Source organism: Cervus canadensis, chromosome 6 (assembly GCF_019320065.1).
Source record: "Cervus canadensis isolate Bull #8, Minnesota chromosome 6, ASM1932006v1, whole genome shotgun sequence".
NCBI classification, from domain to species: domain Eukaryota; kingdom Metazoa; phylum Chordata; class Mammalia; order Artiodactyla; family Cervidae; genus Cervus; species Cervus canadensis.
The window spans coordinates 21346478-21371150 of NC_057391.1; the positions used below are offsets into that span (position 1 = coordinate 21346478).

The 24673-nt window shown below is 39.9% G+C and overlaps 2 gene segments (V, D, J or C); both read left to right on the plus strand.

The window, feature by feature from the left end:
• The first annotated feature begins 593 nt into the window (after positions 1–593).
• Positions 594–1272, plus strand: LOC122443252. The segment is given in 2 exon segments: positions 594–713; positions 882–1272. Coding segments are annotated over 2 exon segments (417 nt in total).
• A 14175-nt stretch (positions 1273–15447) lies between these two features.
• LOC122443247 lies at positions 15448–16501 on the plus strand. The segment is given in 3 exon segments: positions 15448–15457; positions 15680–15772; positions 15984–16501. Coding segments are annotated over 2 exon segments (417 nt in total).
• Positions 16502–24673: the final 8172 nt, after the last annotated feature.

Genomic DNA, 24673 nt, shown 5'->3' on the forward strand with positions numbered 1-24673 from the left:
TTGGACACCTTTCAGATCTCTGAAGAATTATTACCACTATTATTCTTTATTGTTTTTCCTGACTCTGTGGGAGAAGGCGAGGGTGGGATGTTTCAAGAGAACAGCATTGAAACATGTATATTATCTAGGGTGAAACTGATCACTACATCTTATGTTGTTTCCATAATCCATTACATGCAGTATCTTGAAACAAGTCCCATCATAGATGCAACAACTGAACACAGTAGTTAGTCAAATTATCACTCTTCCTTTCAATATCAAATTTGACTTGTGTTTATTTTCAGATGTAATTGGTATCAACTGAAAATGGGTTTGGGTGGACTCCGGGAGTTGGTGATGGACAGGGAAGCCGGGCGTGCTGTGGTTCATGGGGTCACATAGAATTGGACCCAACTGAGTGACTGAACTGAACCGAACTGAACTGAAGAGCTGGTTAATACAAAAGGAAGTTTGGGGTGAGTGAGACACTCACCTGGTCCATAGAGATGTTGACATGAGCCACATCAACTTGCTACTCCAGGAAACCCCTGTTTCCTGTTGTGAGGCAGCAGCAGCACACACCCAGCAATCCTTCCCTCACCCTGTCAGGCTCATCTCACCTTGCAAAGTCTTGACATTGAAGAAGAAGATATTTTCCATCTAGCGGAGAGCTGAAACATGCTTCTCTCCAGCCTTCTGAAGGTGGTCGTGGCTTCACTGTGTTTAGGTAAGGATGGTCCCAATGGAACTGTGCCTCCTCTGTGACCTAAGGACTGGGGGAACAGGCAGTCTTATGGGAACCCTGGGAAGAAGGGGTAGTAGGGTCTAAGATAGGATTTCTTTATTCCACACCACTTATTCCTAAAGTTCTGATTCTTTTTTTTTTTTTCTTTGTGATCCATTATTGCCCAGAAGGTAACTCAAGAACAACCACCACAAGTATCAGTGCAGGAGAAGGAAGCTGTGACCCTGGACTGCAAGTATGACACCAGGGAATCACAGTATAGTTTATTCTGGTACAAGCAGCCCAGCAGTGGGGGGATGATTCTCCTTATTCGTCAGGATTCTCATAACCAGCAAAATGCCACAGAAGGTCGCTACTCATTGAATTTCCAGAAAGCAGGAAAATCTATCACACTTGTCATCTCAGCTTCACAGCTGGAGGACTCTGCAGTGTATTTCTGTGCGCTGAGAGAGCCCACAGTGAGACGTGTGGAGGAGGGACCTGCACCAAAACCCAGGGCCCTGCTCCACCTGCCGTAGGGACCAGGGCAGGGAGTTGCCAGCACAGACAGGAAGTGATTATGGTTGCACAAGCATAGGGTTAGAGAGAAGATACTCATTCTAAGAAAACAGTTCTCTAGGTTCAGAGGCCATATTCAGAGCTATCATTCATTAAAAAAAATCCTTATCCCTAAAAATTTAGGTTTAAATTATTTATTTATTAAAAATGTAAAATTATGTACTGAGGACAGAAATTAGCCACATAAAATCCTTGCCATGCAGTGATTCATATGAGCTAGAAGAATTGACTAAGGAAATTCAGAAATGTCTGAATTATAAATCAGTAAAAATATGTGTGAATTGTTGGATTTTCATTTCAATTTATTCATGTTTCACCAAAAGTTTTCACTTTTGTCTCAGGTTCAAAGGATTTGTTAACAAAATAAGCCACTTGTTATATACAAATAAATAATATAGATGTTTATTGGAGAATTATCTAGTTTACTTTTAATATATTAGCATTAAACACACTAACATTAAAAGAAAATAGAAAGAGTAGATGATACATCAACAAATTGGGTTTTGACCAACATCCAGACTTGAGAGTTTCCAGCACTGGGAAGTCCCAGGTCACAGCACTTCTGGAGTCCCAGTTATGAAAAGAGTCCTTTCCATGGGTAAGACTTCAAAGATTACAGTTCAGGGCTCTCATTTACAATCGCAGGGCAGTTGCAAACTGATATCATCATCAATCTGTGACCCAGTTGCAGCTCTGGTTTCATGTTAATGCTGTTCGTTTAGTCATGTAAAACTTGGAATGTTGCTCAGGCTGGGGGATCCCTCTAGGAGCTCAACAATCTCAAGATTCCTTCCCCATTTTATCCATTGTGCTGGAAGTCTTGCACTCACAGCAGGCAGTTACTCACAGTTAGGGCACTGTCCAGGAAGTTTAGAAGCAAGGTCAGAGGCCTGTTCTGCTTTGTCTCTGAAGCCTAAACAAGACTGGTTATTTAATTTTCCTAGCAAATCATTAAATATTAATTGACTATATGTTATGTTATAGGCATTGTTTTGTCATGAAATCTCTGTGTGATTTTCCTTCTTTTGAATATCATGTTGTTTTTCACCATTTAATAAATTCATTCATTTTAGTTTTGTTAGCTGAGTTAATAGTACCTTTATTTACATTCTAAGGTGCCTACTTTGTGCTAATACTCATTGCTTCTTATTAACACCTCTATCATTGAATGGCTCAATTTCCATAATGTAAGTTTTTCCTGCCTCTCTTTAGTCTTATCCACAAAAAGATCAATAATTAGTGGCTCTTAGAAGGACATTTTGCAAAGTACTGTATGAATTATGTTCTGTCTCTGGTCTTGCCTTTCACTGCACGCTCTTCCAAAAGCATTTTTGCCATCATGTGGCTGATTTTGCACCCTTCTAGGCCCTCTCGTTCAATCATTGTTACACAATCCCAAATATTCCTTCTCTGCAACTTCTTCCTTCTAACTTGAATCCCATTTTTGTCAGTGTTTTAAAAGTTGAATGGTAATGGGTGGTTGCTAAGTGATCTTGTATAGTAGCTGCTTCTTATTTTTGTATTTGGAAAGCAATTGTGTAGAGTAGAATAAGTGAGGCTGGAAAAACTGGACAGCTAAATGTAAAAGAATGAAATCAGAACACTCTCTAACATCATACACAAAAATAGACTCAAAATGGTTTAAAGGCCTAAATGTAAGACTGGATACTATAAAACTGTTAGAGGATAACATAGGCAGAACACTCTTTGACATAAATCACACTAGAATCTTTCCTTGGTCTACCTCCTAGAGTAATGAAAATAAAAATAAAAAGAAACAAATGGAACCTAACTAAACTTAAAAGCTTTTGCATAGCAAAGGAAATCATAAACAAAACAGAAAGAAAATTCACAGAGAGAGAAAATATTCACAACCGAATTGACAAGGGATTAGTCTCCAAAATATACAAACAGCTCATGCAGATCCATATTAAAAAAAAACCAAAACAATTCAAATAAAAATGAGGGGACGATCCAATAGACACTTCTCCAAAGAACATGTACAGGTGACCAAGAGGCATATGAAAAGATGCTCAACACCACTAATTACTAGACAAATGCAAATCAAAACTACAATGAGATGTCACTTCACACTGATCTTTGGGCTTCCCTGGTGGCTCAGTTGGTACAAAATCTTGGGCTTCCCTGGTGGCTCAGCTGGCAAAAAATCTGCTTGCAATGTGGGAAACCTGGGTTTGATTCCTGGATTGGGAAGATCCCCTGGAGAAGTGAAAGGCTACCCACTCCAGTACTCTGGCCTGGAAAATTCCATGGACTGTATAGTCCATGGGATCACAAAATGTCGGACATGACTGAGTGACTTTCACTTTCACTCACACTGATCAGAATGGCCATCATCAAAGAATCTACAAGCAATAAATGCTGGAGAAGGTGTGGAGAAAAGAAGAAAAGGGAACACTCCTACACTGTTGGTGGAAATGTAAATTGGTATAGCCACTATGGAGAACAGTATGGAAGCTCCTTAAAAAACTAAAAAGAGTGCTACCATATGACCCAGCGATTCCACTCCTGGGCATAAATCTGGAGAAAACCATAATTTGAAAAAATACATGCACCCTAATGTTCACTGCAGCACTATTTACAATACCAAGGACATGGAAGCAACCTATATGTCTATGGAAAGAATGGATAAAGAAGGTGTGGTACATGTATACTATGCAATATTACTCAGCCATAAAAACAATGAGGTAATGCCATTTGCAGCAACATGGATGGACCTGGAGATTGTCACACTGACTGAAGTCAAACAAAGACAAATATCATATATTACTTATATGTGGAATTTTAAAAAATGGTACAAATGAACCTAATTCCAAAACAGAAGTAGAGCCACAGATATAGGAAACAAATTTATGGTTACCAAGGGGGAAGTAGGGGAGGGATAAATTAGGAGGCTGGGATTGTCATATACACACTACTACATATATAATATAGACAGATAACTAATAAGAAACCTACTGAAGGGCACAGGGAACTCTGCTTAATACTTTGTAAGGACCTACATGGGAATATAATTCTAAACAGACTGGGTGTGCTGTGTGTGCACAACTGATTCACTTTGCTGTACAGTGGAAAATGACACAGTAAATCAACTGTACTCCAGTAAAAGTTAATTTAAAAAAGTCTTAAATTTGTTTAACTCAAAAAATCATACCATCCTAACAGATATTTTTTTTTCCATATTAATAAGTTTAAGTGTATAACACAGTGATCATTTCAGTGGTCATGTATGGATGTGAGAGTTGGACTGTGAAGAAAGCCGAGCACCAAAGAATTGATGCTTTTGAACTGTGGTGCTGGAGAAGACTCTTGAGAGTCCCTTGGACTGCAAGGAGGTCCAACCAGTCCATTCTAAAGGAGATCAGTCCTGGCTGTTCATTGGAAGGACTGATGCTAAAGCTGAAACTCCAATACTTTGGCCACCTCATGCGAAGAGTTGACTCATTGGAAAAGACCCTGATGCTGGGAGGGATTTGGGGCAGGAGGAGAAGGGGATGACAGAGGATGAGATGGCTGGATGGTGTCACTGACTCGATGGACATGAGTTTGAGTAAACTCTGGGAGTTGGTGATGGACAGGGAGGCTTGGCGTGCTGCAATTCATGGGGTCGCAAAGAGTCGGATACGACTGAGTGAACTGAACTGAACTGAATATAGTGATATTAAATACATTTACATTATCATTAAACAGAAACATTATTCATCTCTAGAACTCTTTTCATGTTGAAAAACTGAAAATTTGTGCTCATTAAAGAGTAGCTCCCCATTCCCCTGTTCCTCTAGCTCCTGACCACTACTCTTCTACTTTCTCTGAGTTTGACTACTTTAGACATCCTGTAGAAGTGGAATCATGCACCACAGGTCATTTTGTGTCTTATTTCATTTATCATGATGTACTCAAGTTTCATCTATGTTGTCACATGTTTTAGAATTTCTTTCCTTTTTAAGATTGAATAATATTCTAGGGTAAGTATAGATCACATTTCATCTATCCATTCATTTGGTGATATTTGGGTTGCTTCCACCTTTTGACAGAAACATAGATATATAAATATCTCAGTGTTTTGGGCACATACCAAAATTTCAATTTTTTGACATAATTAGAAGTGGAATTCTTGAATCATATGACACTTCTGTTTTTAAATTTTTGAGAAATATTTATCTTAGTTAATTTGAACAGCCATCCTCTAGACTACTTTATCACAAGCCAGTTTCAAGGACTAGAGAAAGCGAGTGATCAGGAGCTGTGAAGGAAGTTTTGGTACTCTGGGGGTTCACGTAAACCTAGAAGAATTTGTCATCTTTGTCATAGTGCACTGCTCCTCAGGTGCCTAACAATTGATCTGAAAGGAGTGGCCAAGCCATTACCTGGTGGTCAGCTCCTGAACTGCAGCTTGGATGTTCTTTCCAATGTGTTGCTGTCCTCTTTTGGTGAAAGGGTCAAATCTGTGATGATTTAGTCACTTTTTATTGCTCAATGTGCAGAAATAAAGAAGAAAGCGGTTAACAGACTGTATTGTGTGCGTGTGTGCTCTGCTGCTTCAGTCACGTCCAGCCCCCTGTGGCCCCGTGGACTGTAGCCTGCCAGGCTCCTCTGTCCAGGGGATTATCCTGGCAAGAATACTGCAGTGGGTTGCCATTTCCTCCTCCAGGGGATCTTCCCAACTCGGGGATCCAACCTGCAGCTTCTGCATTGCAGGTGGGTTCTTTACCTCTGAGCCACCAGGGAAGCCCCTGAAAATGATCAATAGTATAAAAAACAGGGAATCAGGTTTGCTATCAATGAGATTTCTATTCAAAATTATTAGCTTGGCCACAAACTTTCTAGACACTTGTGAGCCTTGTTTTATTATATAAAATGGGAGAGTGATATATTCTTTGATATTTTATTGTGGCAAGTTATCAATAATGTAGTTACAGGGGCTGACAAGTAGCAGTTGATAATTAACGAGAATAACCTCAATAGATGCAGAAAAAGCATTTGAGATAATTCAGCATCCATTCCTGTTCAAAAACTTCCAGAAAATTAGGACCTAAGGAATTTCCTCAACTTAATAAAAAGCCTCTACAAAAACTACATCAAACATCATACTTGATGGTGAAAGAATGAATGCTTCCCCCCTAATTTCAGCACTAGGGGAAGAATTTTTGCTCTCACTGTTTGTATTTAGTGTTTTACTAGGGATTCTAGCCAGTGTAAAAAGGCAAGAGAAAGAAGCAAAAAAAACACAATTTGAAAAGGAAGACATGAACCTGTCTTTAGTCACAGACAGCATAGTTATCTTAGTATAAAATCCAAGGGAATCTATAAAAAACCACTAGAAAAATAAGAAAGTTAAAGTCAAATAAACACCTACCATATGCTCCAGGGATTCCACTTCCAGATATTCACCCAAGAGAAAAATGAAAGCACATGTCTACTAAAAATGTGACACAAAAAAGCTCAAAGCAACTTTGTTTGTAGCAGCCTCCAACTAGAACTAACAGAAATGTTTGCTAATAGGTGACTAGATTAACAAATTGTTTTATATCTATGTAACGGGAGACATTTCATCAATACAAAGGAATGAACCATTGATACTTACAACCATGAAAGAATCTTAATTATGCTGAGAGAAAGAAAATAGACCAAAGAGTACACATGATTCCATTTATATCATATAAAATATGCAAACTAGTTCATGATGGAAGTGCTGCATGAAAATTGGAGTAGGAGTCGGGGAGAGGATTGAGAGAAGATTATAAAGAGATGTGAGGAAACTCTTTTGGGTGATGCACTGTTCATTATCTTGCTTGGAATAATAGCTTCACAAATGTGTACACATGTCAAATCTTATTAATTTGTTTATTTAAAATAAGTGCAGTATAGTTTTGTGAATGTTGTGTATTTATAAAACAATTAAAAATCCAAGTTTAGCAAATGTATTTCTTCAATGTTGCATGAGTCTTCTAATGTGACCCCAACTCCAAATATTTCTCCTCTGTGTTCTCATTGTCCTATATAGTTTTTTAAAGGTGTGGATAGTAGCTTTCTGTGTCCATGTGTTATACATTTATTTTCAACCCAGCATCATCCAAACTTATTTTTCGCTTTCTGTTTAATGTGTCAAATTTTTTCAGAATTCCTTCCTAGCATAGTTTTGAGGCCATTTTTGACAACGGAGTTGGAAAATAAAGGAGAAAGGAAGGAATATGTGAACCCAAAAGAGAATCTGAGCCTGATTTTATTACTTAAATCTAGATCAGGGAAATTATCTGTATGTTTACTTTGGACTGATGAAGCTGCTTGATACAAATCTGTGGAGAGTGAACTCCAGGAATCAGGCTGAGCTAAACTTCCATCTTTGAGTCTAGCATGGGGCTTCCCCTGTGGCTTAGTGGTAAAGAATCTTCCTGCGATGCAGGAGATTCAGGAGTTGTGGGTTCGATTGCTGGGTCAGGAAGGTCCCTTTGAGGAGGGCATGACAACCCTTGCCTGGAGAACGTCATGGGCAGAGGAGCCTGGCAGGCTGCAGTCCATAGAATTGCAAAGAATTGGACATGACTGAAGCGGCTGAGCACCCATGCACGTTTGTCTAGGGATGCACGGTTACAGGGTTTTACAAAAGGTGCGCTCCACTCCAGAACTTCATCCTTGAGGATGTTTTGTTTATTTTATTTTTTCAAAGATGAATATTCATAAAAAGTAAGCTAAAGAAGTGCTTGTTTTTGCTGCTGCTTCTGCTGCTAAGTCTCTTCAGCCGTGTCCGACTCTGTGCGACCCCATAGACAGCAGCCCACCAGGCTCCCCCATCCCTGGGATTCTCCAGGCAAGAACACTGGAGTGGGTTGCCATTTACTTCATAGCAAAAGACCAGTTTAAAAAATGGCATTTCTGCCTGATCATTGATGACCATCTTGCTTTAGGACACTGATTACAAAAGAAATCTTATAAACCAGTATTGAACTAGCTGCAACAAAACCATCTGGGAGTTTTAAAAGTTATGAATTTCTGGGAATTCCCTGGTTGTCCAGCAGCTGGGAGTCTGTTCTTTCACTGCCAAGGGCCCTGGTTCCATCCCTGGGTGGGGAACTAAGATTCTACAAGCTGTGCAGTGGGGTCAAGGAAAAAATTACACTTCTTGGTCTCAATCCTGAAAAGTACAATTCATGAAGTTATAGTTGGAATTCCTGAAACTGTCATTTAAGATCAGTCACACATTGATTCTACTATTTGCTGTTGTATACATATCAGCTATGTTTTTAATAATTTGAAAAGCTGGGAAAGAACAGAGTCCTAACTCATGCTCCAGGCTTTTGACAGAAATCCACATTTTTAGGGTTCCCAACCCAATGGAGGAAAACTATTTGATTAAAGTTTGGCAACAAAATGTGGCAGATGGGTGTTGAGAGAATCAATCCTGAAGCTAGATTTTCATTAAGAGTATGGGGTTCATCTTGGCTGATTCAAATAGATTAGCCATCTTATCTTGAAATCAGGGAAATAGTAGAATAAGATATTGATGTCAGGTCATTCTATAAGGATTTGATAAATTCAGTTATGATAATTCTTTTGTTTTCATATTTTAATGGTTTTGAAATTCAAGGTTATTTGACTATTGATAGGATAGTGTGAAGTTTCCCCCCTGAAAATACTTATTAAAAAGTTAGCATTTCTTACAAATGGTATTATTTTAGGAATGATAAAATACTATATTTCAAGTAGTAGTGATTCCTCAATCAAAGGCCCTTTATTCATTATTTTTGTTTGGTATAGCAAATACTTAGTGAGCATGTAATAAATGTAAGTCACTGTTCTATAAATTGGGGTATAATGCTGAGAAATAGAGATTCATTCAATACTGACTTGACTTCTTATTACTTTCTCTGTAATCAGCCACAAAACCCTTTTCTGACAGTCAGTGGATTATAGGTTGGCCCACATGGATGCATGTGACTATAAAGCACTATGTTAAAGTGCTTAAGAAAATTGATTATCTTCTTAACTACAGAAATACCTGGGATGCTCTGTTAAAGAACTTCCATGTCAGGTAGTATCCTAAAAACAAAACAGACCTGAGAGGTGTTGACAGCTGTTGATCAGATTTCCAAGCCTCACCTGAAGACTGACATGTGCCTTATGGATACTGTCAAGGATAACATTTTTCTGATTTGCAGCAGAGACCAGGATACATGCATCATTTTTCTGTCCCTGTCCACCAGAGGGTGCAGCTTCCTAACACAGACACATTTTCTGCGTGGAACTAAATTTCACTGTGACTTCAACATTTCTTCATCTTCAGAGTCAAGAACGTTATTCAGGAGATACTCTAGAGATGAACTCTTCTTCAGGCTTAGTGACCATAATACTCTTCCTGCTGGGTAAGCAAAATGCTTCTAAAAATGTGGATTCTTTCTTCTGTTATGTCAACAAAACCTTTAATCATAATTTTATCCCAGAGCTTTATGCCTGAGATCACACAGAACTCTTTTATTTTTCCCCAGGACAAACACGTGAAGACTCAATGACCCAGTTAGGCGGCCAAGTGACTCTTCCAGAAAAGGCTGCTCTGACCATCAGTTGCACTTACTCAGCCACCGGGTACCCGACTCTTTTTTGATATGTTCACTATTTAAGAGAAGGTCCACAGCTCCTCCTGAAAGCCACGAAGGACAAGGAGAAGGAAATCAGCAAAGAGTTTGAAGCCACATACCACAGAAAATCAACATCCTTCCACTTGAAGAAAGCCTCAGTCCAAGAGTCAGACGCGGTTGTGTACTACTGTGCTCTGAGAGACACAGAGAAGGGAACTGCAGGGGGAGCTGACGCTCACTCTGAGCAGCAGCGGGGCTTGGATGTGGAGCGCCTGACTGATCCACTCTGGGCACAGTCTGTGGTGTTCTGACTCTGTCTCTGGCTGATACAAAAGTCATACAAATGAGTAGGGCATGAGAACAAGAAGTGAAGATTCCCCATACCCAACTCTCATTAGTGAATTTGGCAAAAGAGTATGACACCAATAGTTCCTTGTCCAGGATTAAAGTAATTTCAGGGTAAAGTCACATAAATAGTGATACTTGGGGGCCATTCAAAAAACGAACAAGAAGCATTGGGATGCTGCTGTACCCTTGTGGAAAAATTTAGAGACCAGAAACATCAATTACATTTGAATAATTAGGGTGGATTGAAGCGTTGTGTGTGTTTGTGTGTTCCGAGGTCATTCAGAGAGTGAAGGTTGAAAATAGGAAGACTAAAAATATATAAGCAGAGACTACGTATGTTCTCTACCAGTGCCTGTATAATAAGCAGTGATCACTTTCCGAACCCAGCAGAAAATTGGAAGTTAGCCATTGATGAATTGAGCAATGGCACATGTAAGTAAGAAAGCCAAAATAATTAAAAATTTAAAATATAATAATTAAGTATTCATTTTAGGGAAATAAAATATTATTGAAGATAGTAACATACCCATAGTCTTTATGATTCAACTAAATTTTCTCCTAGATAAGTTTTACCACCAATAGTCACGATTAGGCAGAATACTTATTTTCCTAAACTTTGTGTATTACTGAGGTTTTGGACTTTTGCTTATCAGCTAGGCTTTAAATTTTTTTTTAATTATTTAAAGTTTATGAATGAGGCAGAACTTAATTTCATTTAAAAGTCATTTATATGTTTTCGTGTAAATTTTCTATTCACGTGTCTTACCCTTCCCTACTGGGTTATGGGGCTTCCCAGCTGGTTAGGTGGGAAGGAGATGAGGGCTCAGTCTCTGAGTCCAGAAGAGGCCCTGGAGACGGACATGGCGGCCACTCCAACATTCCTGCCTGGGAAACGCCTGGACAGAGGAGCCTGGTGGGCTGCAGTCCACGGGGTGCCAGAGAGTCGGATGTGACTTAGCAACTAAAACAGCGCCTGTGTTACAGTCATTTAAACATAGATTTGAAAGAACATTGTCTGTTAAGAAAGTTGTCGTAAAACTGTCATATATATGTCTTTAAAAAAGTTTAATACAATCTTTTTGACTTTGTTCATGTTTGCTATGCAGAATTTTAAAAATAGTATGTAGTAAATTTTTGAAAAATTTCTTTTATGGATTCTGAGCTATATATTTCATGCTTCATAATATGTAGCACCTTAACTGGTAAAATTTTATCTCATATTTTCTTTAATTTCTCTCAGATTAGTTTTGTCTTTGATCTTAAATGGCTCATTTTTCTTCTGATTTTTAAATGTTATATTTGTCTTTTTTCCTATCTCTTTCATTTTTCCTTATTAAAATTTTCAACCTAGGCATTCTTTTCTGTTCAATATTTATATTTCAATATTCACAATGCTTTTTGCCAGTTGCTTACTGGATACATAAGGAATACATGTCCAGTCAACTTCAAGCCAGTGCTAGAAATATAGAGAAAAAAATGTGACTGGGAGAGATGCCATTGGAGAAGTAAAGAGAGATAAATCCACTCCATTGCATCAAAAGATGTGTATGAAGTGTCATCTCAGGCAATGGAAACTATCTACCTGTGTTCCCAGCTCTGTCAGTTGGGGACCCAGGCAAAGTCGCTAAAAACATGTTCACAATTAGTCCACACAAGGCTGGGAGGTGGACAATCAACACTGGAGAACAAGAACAATCTTGTGTCATCTGTCTTCTTGAAGAAGAGGATTTAAATAATGAGGACTGGGATTTAGAGTCACATCTACTTGAAATGATTTGAAATCTGCAGCTGCCTCAGTGTTTTGAACTCTGTCATTGCTTTGTAGGACATTTTTGAACTTTTTTTTCTGTTGCCACATTGATTTTTGATGAAGTTTGTAAAAATTTACTTTAGTAACTATCCTTGCTTCTGTTGAGGGTGTAGTTGAAAATTGATGACTGTATTTCAAACATCTTGCCACTAGTTTAAGCAGAACAGGTATGGGCAGCTCTGTGGTCTAAGGTTCTTCTCTTCTCTCTCTTCTTCCTCTCCTGCTCCCTTCGCCTCTCTCCTCTCTTGTCTTCTCTCAGCTCTTCTGCTCTTGATTTTCCTGGACTGATTCTGTTTTCATCCTTCTCTGAATTAAGCATTTCTACTCAACCATTTCTTTGAGCCATCAATGTTTAAAAATAATTTTATTGTGAAATATAGCAAATGTTCACAAAAGTATGTAAAACCCACAATATATATTATTTAGGTACATACAAATTTGAGACTATGGTTTTTTGCTTGTGAAATTTCTTTATGAATTTTAAAAGTTCTCTGTATTAGGGTTCCCCATAGAAACAGAATCAATAGGATTAATTCAATGTGCATGTGTCTTCATCTCTAATAACCCTATTCTGAAGGCCTAGTTTGTTATACAAGGGCATAATATGTTAGCTTTTTAAGGTAAGTGTTTATGTGATATATCTTTTGCCATTCTTTTGCTTTCAAAATCTTTGGGCATTATATTTCAAGTTTGGAATAAATCTTCAGATATCCACATTCTCAAGTGTTGGTTGGCTTTCTATTTCACTGAGAAAATAGAAGCAATAAGAAAATTTTCACAAGCTCCTACACTTAGCACTTTTTAAGGTAATTCACAGATTTCCATTTCTTTCAGTTGGTTACTGGAAATTTATTTCCTGCCTTTGATTGTATCATGTTTTCTTGATTCTTTATGCATCTTGTACATTTGCTTTGTTGTGTGAGCTTTTGAAGCAGCAGGTACCTCTCCCAGTATTTATGGTTTGGTCTTAACTAGAAGAGACCTTCCTCAGTCAGCAGTGCTAAATATGAGGCAAGATAGAGACCAGTCCCTTTGGGAGTGTACTCCTGAGTAAATTTGGACAAGGACCCGTTGGTTTCCAGTCCTTTCCTTTGAAGGAAACACCTCAGTTCTATCCTTCCTCCACCCTGCAGATCAGTACTAGCTGTAATACCACACCATTCTTTCTCCCTTTGCTGCTAGCTGTTCCAGTGACCAAGCCCTGTCAGTCATTCAGTGCCAAGTATGACCTGAAGCAAGTAGAAACTGGCTCCGTGGAGGGTGCTTTGCATTATCTGGCATAAGGCCCCCTTCACTCTGTGTGGGGTTAAAACCAGTTCTGCACTGATTCCCAGTCTTGCAGGGCAGTGCTAGTTGGAGAACCACACTCTCCCTTTCCTTGTTCCTTACTGTCCCAAGGGACCAGGCTCTGCTCCATCCTGAATAGGGGGAGAGAGAAACCACTCCTACTCTGAAATGCTAGAAGTAAGGCCAGCTCTTTCTCCTCCCACCATTTGCTCTCTTTTCCCCTTTGGTGGAAGAACCTCAGTTCTGCTCTCCCAAGTTCACAGAGCAGGACTGGCAGCAAAAGAGACGTCCTGCATTTTCCTTTGTTGCTCACTGTCCCAAGGGATTGCTCTCTGCCTGTCATACTGGGCGGGAGGTAAGATAGAAAACCAGCCCACAAAGGGTGCCCTGAGAGGACTGAAGGTCAAGTGCAAGCTCCACCATCACTCCCCTCCCCCACGGGGGACATGATGGGCACAGGCTATCTTCTTGGTACTGAGCTGAACCCATCTGAGGGACTGATGCGGATGAAGTGAAGTTGCTCTTCTCCCCCCTGTAAATGTGACTGCTCTCAGCTTGTTCTTCCGGGAGCGCGTTTACTTTTAGCTGGTTCTGCCTTGTCCTTCAAGGCATATTGTCATTAATACCGTTGTTGCATCCATGTCTGTGCAGGAGAGGGATATATGGCTTCCTCCTTTGCCATCATGCTGAGAGCCACATCACGTCTTTTACATCTTTTTTTTTTTTTCTTTTCATTTATTTTTATTAGTTGGAGGCTAATTACTTCACAACATTGCAGTGGGTTTTGTCATACATTGACATGAATCAGCCATGGAGTTACATGTATTCCCCATCCCGATCCCCCTCCCACCTCCCTCTCCACCCGATTCTTCTGGTTCTTCCCAGTGCACCAGGCCCGAGCACTTGTCTCATGCATCCCACCTGGGCTGGTGATCTGTTTCACTATAGATAATATACATGCTGTTCTCTCAAAACATCCCACCCTCACCTTCTCCCACAGAGTTCAAAATTCTGTTCTGTACATCTGTGTCTCTTTTTCTGTTTTGCATATAGGGTTATCATTACCATCTTTTTAAATTCCATATATATGCGTTAGCATACTGTATTGGTCTTTATCTTTCTGGCTTACTTCACTCTGTATAATGGGCTCCAGTTTTATCCATCTCATTAGAACTGATTCAAATGAATTCTTTTTAATGCTGAGTAATATTCCATTGTGTATATGTACCACAGCTTACTTATCCATTCGTCTGCTGATGGGCATTTGGTTGCTTCCATGTCCTGGCAATTATAAACAGTGCTGCGATGAACATTGGGGTACACATGTCTGTTTCAGTTCTGGTTTCCTCAGTGTGTATGCCCAGCAGTGGGATTGCTGGTTCATATGGCAGTTCTATTTCCAGTTTTAAAAGGAATCTCCACACTGTTCTCCATAGTGGCTGTACTAGTTTGCATTCCCACCAACAGTGTAAGAGGGTTTCCTTTTCTCCACACCCTCTCCAGCATTTATTGCTTGTAGACTTTTGGATAGCAGACATTCTGATTGGCGTGTAATGGTGCCTCATTGTGGTTTTGATTTGCATTTCTCTGATAATGAGTAATGTTGAACATCTTTCCTTGTGTTTGTTATCCCATTGTGTCTTAAGAGGATTCTTTTGAGTTAGATTAGATTTCTTTAAAAATAGAGGTGGGGAAATAAGATAGGAAGTGTCTGGCCTGATATGAAGAAGAACTACACAGATCCCCTGAATCATGAGAGCCTCACCCAGACTTCTATCATTAGAATACCTTTTTGTCAGTGTGAGAGAGTGGCCATTTGATAAAATTGCTTCTAATCAGACAAGTGTTGCCATTTGATGTAAAACACACATGTACACATCGCTCTATCCCCACACACATTGACTTGGACCATATGCTTCTCAAATTTTTAATTTAACTAAAGTGGCAAACTTTTATTTTCATCAGTTCCCATAGTAAGGATCTATGTTTTGAATATTTCCTTGATCAGGGTCTTGAGTCCACAAGATGGCAGTGTCTTCTCAGGGACCCTACTCATGTATTCCTTCCTATGTGTGTGTGTGTGTGAGAGAGAGAGAGAGAGGGAAAGAGAGAGAGAGAGAGAGAGAGAGAGAGAGAGTGAGAGAGAGACAGAGAGAGAGAGAGCAAGAGACTGAGAGAGAGAGTGAGAGCGAGAGAGGGAGGGAGAAAGTGGGAGGAGAGAGGGGGAGCTCAGTGGTGTGTTGCATGCATAGTGAAAAAAGTCCCTTTTTTCTTTGGTAGAACAGGCTCTTTTTATGATTTCTAGAGCAGAAGAATTGAAATGTCTGAGCTCGACTTTTTTTTTTTTTTTTTTTTTAGGGCTTAAAATTTGAATCCTCAATGAACCAGAGGAGGCAAGAATGATGAAATCCTCAAGAGTTTTATTAGTGATCCTGTGGCTTCAGTTAATCTGTAAGTTTGGGGCATTTCTATGGGACCATAAAATATAGTATTTGGAGTCATTGTCCCTTCTAGACTCATGGAGAAACATGAACACTATTTCCCTTAAATAAGGGATGCTAGAGGTGGGAGGTCTGTGAAAAGATAACTTGAATTCTGGAGAGGAAGCATCCACTACCTAACCAATCTTCTTTGACTGACCATTCACTGTCTCTCTGCACAGCGGTGAGCAGCCCGCAGAACACAGTGGAGCAGAGTCCTGCATCTCTGCCGGTCTCAGAGGGAGCCATCGCCTCTCTCAGCTGCACTTACTCTGACAGTGCTTCTCAGTACTTCGCATGGTACAGACAGTACCCTGGGAAAGGCCCTGAGTTTCTGCTGTATGTATATGCTGACAAAGACAAAGAGGAAGGAAAATTTACAGTGCAGGCCAACAAAGCCAACAAGCATGTCTCCCTGCTTATCAGAGACTCCGAGCCCAGCGACTCAGCCACCTACCTCTGTGCAGCGAGCACACAGTGCTCCCCAGGCACCTGCAGCCTGTGCCCAAACCTGCTGGGGCCCCAGCAGGGCCTCGTGGAGAGCTGAGGCTGCAGGGCGCAGACATCCTGTTATCTCTCTAGATGTAAATGAGGTTAAGAGTAGAGTAACTAAAGGAGATCAGTCCTGAGTGTTCACTGGAAGGACTGATGCTGAAGCTGAAACTCCAATACTTTGGCCACCTCATGTGAAGAGTTGACTCATTGGAAAACACCCTGATGCTGGGAGGGATTGGGGGCAGGAAGAGAAGGGGACAACAGAAAATGAGATGGCTGGATGGCATTACCAACTTGATGGGCATGAGTTTGAGTAAACTCCAGGAGTTGGTGATGGACAGGGAGGCCTGGTGTGCTGCGATTCATTGGGTCGCAAAGAGTTGGACACGACTGAGTGGCTGAACTGAACTGAACTGAACTGAACAGTGAAGAAGGTTTGATTGATTAGGGAAGTATTTTCATAATTCTGAAACAGTTGATTCTGAAGGGAAATTAAAGACACAGTTTGGTCTGAATGACTGAAATTTTTTCAATATTCTCATTGTACTCTAGTTTTGTACCATAACTTTACTCACTGGAATTGGTATTATGATGCATTTATATATGACAGCAATATTATAATATAACTGAGATACTCCCTCGTAGTTCCTGGTACATTTGATCTTTCCCCAGGTAGTTATTCAAGGTGTTTGATATGCATTGCTTTAGAAAATAATGGAAAAACATAAATGCAGAAGTCTTTTTTTTAAGTTTTTTTTTTTAATGTGGACCATTTTTAAAGCCTTTATTGAATTTGTTACAATATTGTTTCTACTTTATGTTTTTTGCTTTTTGGCTGTGAAGCATGTGGGATCTTAGTCCCCAGACCAGGGATTGGAAGGCACACAAGTGGAATGAGAATTGGAAAGTCCCCCTGCATTTGAAGCCCAGGTCTTAACCACTGGACCTCCAGGGAAGTCCCAGAAAGGAGTCTTAAGCAACTATTTTGAAAATGTTGTAAGTCATGAATTATTTTAGTTATAGGTCTGCCACCTCATCTTCACCTTCAACTGCAACCACATTGATGGATTAGATAAGGATACATTTGATGGATAGATGGAAGGACTAGCATCAAAAGGTGAGAACTGGTTGAAACAAAAAGCCTAGACAGTTGCAGGAATTCAGATCAGAGGTTTATGTTACCATTTTTTAGTAAAGGCTGAGTAGAACTCAAAGTTCCAGGTGTGAGCCTTGTGGGAGAGTGCATTGATTCCTATGTATTTGAGTGTGGCTGGGGATGGTAGAGAGAATAAACTACAGCCATAGAATGTCCCATTCCCACAGCAGGGTGTAGGGGTATAGATTTCCTGAGAAGGATCTCTGAGTAACCAATGTTATGGTGATTAAAGACCTACATGGATCGGTTGTCAAAGACCATATGGTATTGAGGATGCTTTAGAAAATGTTGGTGAGGGGAGCTGGGAATACCAACAAGAATATGAATATCCACCCTCACCTGACTCACCGGTGCTGTGGAATTGTCCTATAACTTATGCCAAAGTCCGGGAAAAATGTTTGTGATCTGATGGAAATCAATTGATGCTTTTGAACTGTGGTGTTGAAGACTCTTGAGAGTTCCTTGGACTCCAAAGAGATTAAACCAGTCAATGCTAAAGGAAATTAACCCTGAATATTCATTGGAAGGACTTATGCTGAAGCTTCAACACTTTGGTCACCTGATGCAAAGAGTTGACTCATTGGAAGACCCTGATGCTGGGAAAGATTGAAGGCAGGGGAGAAAGAGATGGCAGAAGACGAGATGGTCAGATGACATCACCACTCAATAGACATGAGTTTGTGCAAGATCCAGGAGATGGTGAATGACAGGGAAGCCTGGTATGCTACAGTCCATGGGGTTGCAAAGAGCCAGACATGACTGAGTGACTGAACAACAACAAATAGATCCAGGGAAAAAATTAGAAGTCACAGTCGTCACAAAGCTGGAGTCGTGGTCTGTTAGACATGACATTGTTTGTTTAGTCCAAAGAGCAGGAAAAGCTGGGAATGACTAGTTAAGATTTTTACTCAGTTTTGTTCACATAGTCACTGACTAAAAGGATGTAAAAGTATAAAAGGCTACAATCCAGGAGGTTGCACAGAATCAGACACAACTGAAGCAACTTAGCATGCAAAGGAGGATGTAATCGAATTGGAATTTGCTTCAAATTCTCAGTCTGGAAACTTATGACTCAGAAATATTTCCAAATCATGGAAAAAGCACTTGAAAGGCAGTGAGAAAGAGCGTGAAATGTATTGAGCTCAAGATACTTGAATTCTCTTTCCACTTGTGTGTCTTCTGGTACCACTGGAAAGAACCTGGTTTGTGGTGCTGGTCTGATTATCTTTTGTTGCTAATGAGTGACTTGATTTCAGGCTATACTCATATATATTTCAGGATATGTTTATGGTTAAGTGAGGTAGCATATTGTCTTAGGTTGACTTCCTTAACAAAGCCACAGTTGGGATTTCTGACACTCATCTTATTTTGAGAAAAGCAAGTGGGGAGGGGAAGAGGGTAAAAATGAACGCGGCTGAGCTGAACTCGATCCAGCCTGACTTCATGGGGGTCTCTGGAGCATGAAATGCCCCATAGAATTGGTCCCTCCCACCTTGAGCCAAGGGGGTCATACAGCTGATCTTAGAATAAGGCACTCATTGGAGCATGGGTATACTCTACTGGAGAAAGGTGATGCTAATTGGTGTAGATCAGTTTTCTGGGAAAGAGGGCAGCTATGACCCAAGCATAGCCAATGCTTGCAGCAGCTGCGAATTGGGTCCACTGGCCTGGAAAAGGGGGTTTAGGTTGAGCACCAGCAGTGTCTACTACTAGCATGGAACTCTCTTGTCATGTGGGTGCATTCAATAAATGGTAGACTTGAAAATTATTGTATTTAAAAAGCTAATTTCTTTCTCTATTTCTTGAAAATGAAAGTGAGTCACTCAGTCATGTCCAACTCTTTGTGACCTCATGGACTATACAACCCATGGAGTTCTCCAGGCCAGAATCTTCCAGTTAATTGGGAAAAGTGAAAAGTCAAAGTGTTAGCTGCTCAGTTGTGTCCAACTCTTTGCCACCCCATGAACTGTAGCCTGCCAGGCTCCTCTGCTCATGGAATTCTCCAGGTCAGAGTACTGCAGTGGGTAGCCATTCCCTTCTCCAGGGGATCTTCCCAAGGTCTCCTAAATTGCAGGGATTGAACCCAGGTCTCCCAAATTGCAGGTGGATTCTTTACCATCTGAGCCACCAGGAAGCCCTTTCTATTTCTTACCAATCTGGAAACATTAAAATAATGTACAGTAAAGAACTTAAAAGAGAAAAATTTAAAAATGTAAAGAATTATTATTTAAAGCTAAGACTCCAGATTTTTTGAGAGTAGTGACCAAGGAGCCATTATATTATTCTCTTAGATCTTTTGGTCATTCTCCAAATATGCATTTCCATATGAAACCATAAAGCATGACATTCTGCCACCACTTTGGTTCTAGGTATAATGACTCTCTATTCACAGTTGATGACTTGGTGCTTCAAGATATAGAAAGAGATACCATCTGTACTTATTAATGACTAGTGTTAATTTATTCTTGCTTTATATTTAAGAATGAAGAACTGGGTAGTGGAATGGACTTCTTATATGATCGTGTCCCTGTTCTCCACAAAGTTTCTTCCTGAATGGGATTCTTGGCCAATATTCTGGCCATGTGGACTTACTGTGTTACTTGGAAGGCTTCTTTTTAGGATGAATGAGCAGGGAACTGGTTATTAACTTGTTTCTTCCTCTCCTTTCCACCTAATATCAGTTTGAAGGTGGCTTAGCTCTGTTAAGTGCTCATAGGAAAAAATAACATTCCAGGTGCTTTATTTCAACTTTAGTGAACATCAGGTGCCCACATACAGGCTAGCCTACTATGCTTCTCACATACAAGTCCAGTAGCAGGGAGACTAGTATAACTATTCCACATATTGACCTTCAACTGGTCCCCACATGCTGTCCCTCCTGCCCTCCATCACACTTATCTTTTCTCAGTCCAGAATCTCTATAGGTTCCTAGGGAGTAAGTTTCCTTCACTTGCATGTCCAATAAAATCTTCTCATAGTTCATTCTGGGCTGTGCTTTCTCCCTCTGTTTCACCCATCAGAATGCTTGCATCTACTTTTTGTCTTATGGGAACTGTTCATATCTTTCATCTTTTTATTATTTTCACATTATGGATTTGGTATCATCCTATTTATACTTGTAAATTTCATCCCAGTGGGAAGTTTGGTGAGAAAGGAGGAGAGTACATGTATTTGATCAGATATTTTGAATCATATAGAATTTCAAACTGACCATATGATTTGGTCTTACATGTGAAAGAAAATCTATCAACAGGATCAAGAAGTAAATAGAAGCACAAGGGAGAATTTATTTCAAACTGGTACAAGTCAATGGAGTGCTCAGAAAGAAGGAAGTTGATTTGACCTTGTCAAAAGGACCCCCGCTGACCAGACTTTCATTTCAGCTGAGATTTCTCTGCTTAATATTTTCAACATTAGGTTTCAGTGTTATCTATGCTAAAATAAGTTGGGTATGGAAGTCTTTTCCCTTTAGAGTTGCATCTTATCATTAGACCACAAAGGAGTGTCCCGTGAACAGACCCTCTCTCCTCCCCGCATGGGATGCTAATTGCTTTGCTATGTTGAGTGTCTGTGTCAATTTACTGCCGTGTCCTCTGTACCTACAGAAGTTCTTCTCATTTCTGCTCTCCTGGTTTCACTCCTTCCAGCTTTATTGAGTTTATGTAAGTGTACTCTTCTTTTTCTCACAGTTCTTTCCAGAATCATTTATTTTTACTGGTAGAATGTAGCTCAGGTTTCTCTGCAGATACGCCTCTTGACATTCTCCTTAGTGTGAGGTCCCCTTCATTTGGCGCAGGATACCTGTCTGTTCTGACCATCGACAATTGGAATGGGACTTTCCCTTTCTGCACATAAACATGTGGTGCCCACGTCATTTTTTTTTTCATGGCTTTAGCAAATATCAGAGTTGTTTACCTGAGACCGAGTCATATTTAGACTTTCTGACTGACAAAGAAAATCTTTGTTTTTTTTATTAATTTGCATTGATTAAATAATTAACGTTACATGTTCCATTCTGATGTTAAGTAAAAGTCTTTGATCTAATTTACTCTTCCCCTTTTAGCACCAAACAGAGGAATAATCTCTCCCCATCCCCCACCTGCTATGACACTCATATCCATCCTTCCTTTTTTGAATGTGATGCTTGCTGAACCACCTGAGTCCAGCAGGGAGCCCAATCACAGACTTTTAACATTTCTGTCACTTCATTGCATTATTTTTATGTCTCCTAAGCAAGATTTGAATATCATTCAGATTGTCTCTGTAACTTAATAGGAGAATTTGCCTATTTCTATTTGTGTTTACATGCATTTATTGTTCCAACTAGTATTTTTAACTATTTGAAGCAGTGTCTTTGTTTGGACCAAAGTACAATACGCCGGGGATTATAAACAACATGGGTTTATTTGTTTCTCACCATTCTGGAGGCTGGAAGTCTGAGGTCAGGGTGCCAGCATGGTGAGTTGCTGGTGAGATCCCTTCTGTGGTTTACAGACTGCTCACCTCTTATTGTATCTTCACGTGGAGAGCAGAGAGGGAAACAGCCTGTCTTGCATCTCTTATAAAGGCACAAATCCCACAGTGAGGGCTCCACCCTAATTTCCTCTCAAAGACCCCACCTTCAAATGCAATGACATTGGGGGATTAGAGTTTCAACATACGAATTTCATAGCAAATAATGATGACATTTTAAGATTATAGAACACTCCCTTCTTGAAATTCTTTATTTAGATTTAGAGCCAGAGCACTTTCTTGGTTCTCATCCTGTTATCAGTTGCTCCTTCTCAGTCTCTTTTGAGGGTTTTTCCTTCATCCCCCTGATCTCTAAACATTAGAATGCCTCAAGACTTTATTCTTAGAACTCTTTACTTTCTACCAACATTTTATTTCCAGCTAATTGTATCCATTCTCTTGGTTTTAAAAACTATTTAAATATCACCATTTAATTTGAAACCCACATGGTTCCTCTGATTTCTGAACTTGTATGTTAAATGCTCTATCTGACATCCGTATTTGGGTATCTTCTTCTTGGTATATCTCCAGGTGATCTCCTGATTTCCACCACTCCAGCTACTTCACCCTCCAGACCTCTCACCTGCTTTTTGTGAACTCATCCTCATTTAGGCAAAAGGCTGCTCTGTCTCTGAAATTCTCTAATCACCTTGGTCAGAAACCTTGAAGGTGCCCTTATCTCCTCAATTTTTCTCATATCACCATTTGATCTGTTAGGAAAGTCAATTAGATCTTTCTTCAAAGCAGGCCCAGAATTGATCACTTTTCACCTACTCTGCTCTTACCTGATCCAAGCCACTCTCATCTCTGCCTGGGGGTGGCAGTACTAACCCTCGCTGATCTCTCTTCTTTCCTTCTTGCCCTCTTCAGTCTGGTCTCCACCCAGGGGAGTGAGCTTCTGAGAACATAACTCAGATCATGTGGCTTCTGTGCTCACAACTCTGCAGTGGTTTTTCATCTCAGTGAGATGAAAAGCAGATTCTTACTACAACCTGTAAGACTGCTCCACCTGGTTCCCTGCCCCTCTCTGCCGTCAGGCACTGTCTCCTCCTCACTCTCTCCCCTTCACCACATTTGCTGCTGCTCTGACCTGATACCTGCTTTCCTGCCCTGGGGTTTCTGCAGCTCTTCTTCCTGGACCTGAGTGCTTTTCCTCCAGGTAGCCACCTAGCTTACTCTCTCACTTCACTCTGGCCTCTGCTCAGAGACATGCTTGAAACATTTATTGCAGCACTTGAGAGTGGTAATAGTTGGAAAAAAGAAATACAAAGTGTTTCTCAGAGAATGAGTTCAAAAGCTGTATTACAAATCTATTCTACATTAGGCCCCCTACATACAAGTGAGTTCCATTCTGAGAGCGTGTACACAACTCCAATTTGTTTGCAAGTCCAACAAAGTTAGCTTTGTCCTACTAACACAGCTGGTTATATAGTACTGTACTGTAATAGGGTTATAATACTTTTCACACAAATGACATATAAAAGATGAATACAAAAATAAAGAAAACAAAATAAAATTATAGTACCTTGAAAATTACACCAGATATGTGAACTAACTTATGTGACTGGACATGAGAATGCATGTTTGCATCTTTGAAAGTTTGAAACTTGAAGGTTCGTATATAGGGGACTTCATTATTATGAAGCGGGGTGTTAGCATCAATAGATCATCAGGACGTATAACGGAGTTCCATAACTCAAGTTGCAAACTGTATACTATTACATATAGAGAGGAGAGATAGGTTAATAATATATCCATATGTCCTTTAAAATTTTGAAATGCACAATAGAATAGAACACTTTACCTCATATCTCCCACATTACTTGCACCTGTCTGTCCATCTCCTACTCTTTCATTTTCATCTAGAAAGAGTAGTCTTCAGTCTACTCCCAACCCAATATCTCTACTTAACCTCTGATAACATTCCTTTCCATCATTTCCAGGAAAAAGACAAGGCGATTTTGTTCTCATTAATTTTTGTTTGACTGTTCTCTGTTATAAGAAATCTCTCTTTATTTCTGGATTCATTTTGTACTATCTCATGTGCCACTTTGTACATGAATACACACACACACACACACATGTCCTTGTCTTTCCTATTATGTTGCAACGTCTTGTAAGTAGACAAAGCTGAATTCAGTTTTTAAGTTTTAAAGACTTAGAACAAGATCTCACTCATAGAAAACCTTTGATAATTTGTTGTGGACTTATTCTGAAATAGATTGGAAAAATCACATTCAGCTTTGAAGATGCAATTTGACAAAATAGTTTAAGATAGTAGTTTCCATTAACTGACATTTTGAAGAAGAAATAAGTTTACTTAAAAAATCCCCACCCAAGCCGACAGTTCTTTTGTTCCTGATAATTTCTAGATGGTCCTCAGGAGAGAACGGAGGGCTAGAGGCTGCTGATGAGCTAGTTGACCCAACAATTTTAGACCACTAGGGGGCACTCTAAGCTACTCCAAATGACGAAATTTTTTCTCAAGGTTTGAGATGAATCTTGGTGAACATTAGAATGAGGGTTTCTGGCAGTTAGAAAACCTCTGAACTAGTCAGGTGGGGAACTGGGGCATCTCCATATACTCATCTGTGAGGAAGATCTGTTGCTTTGAGTGGTGTAAATCGATGATTCCCCAACAGAATTGAGCATCAGATTAGGGCCATGGTAAAACTAAAAGTTCAAGAAGAAAAGACATGCATTACCTAT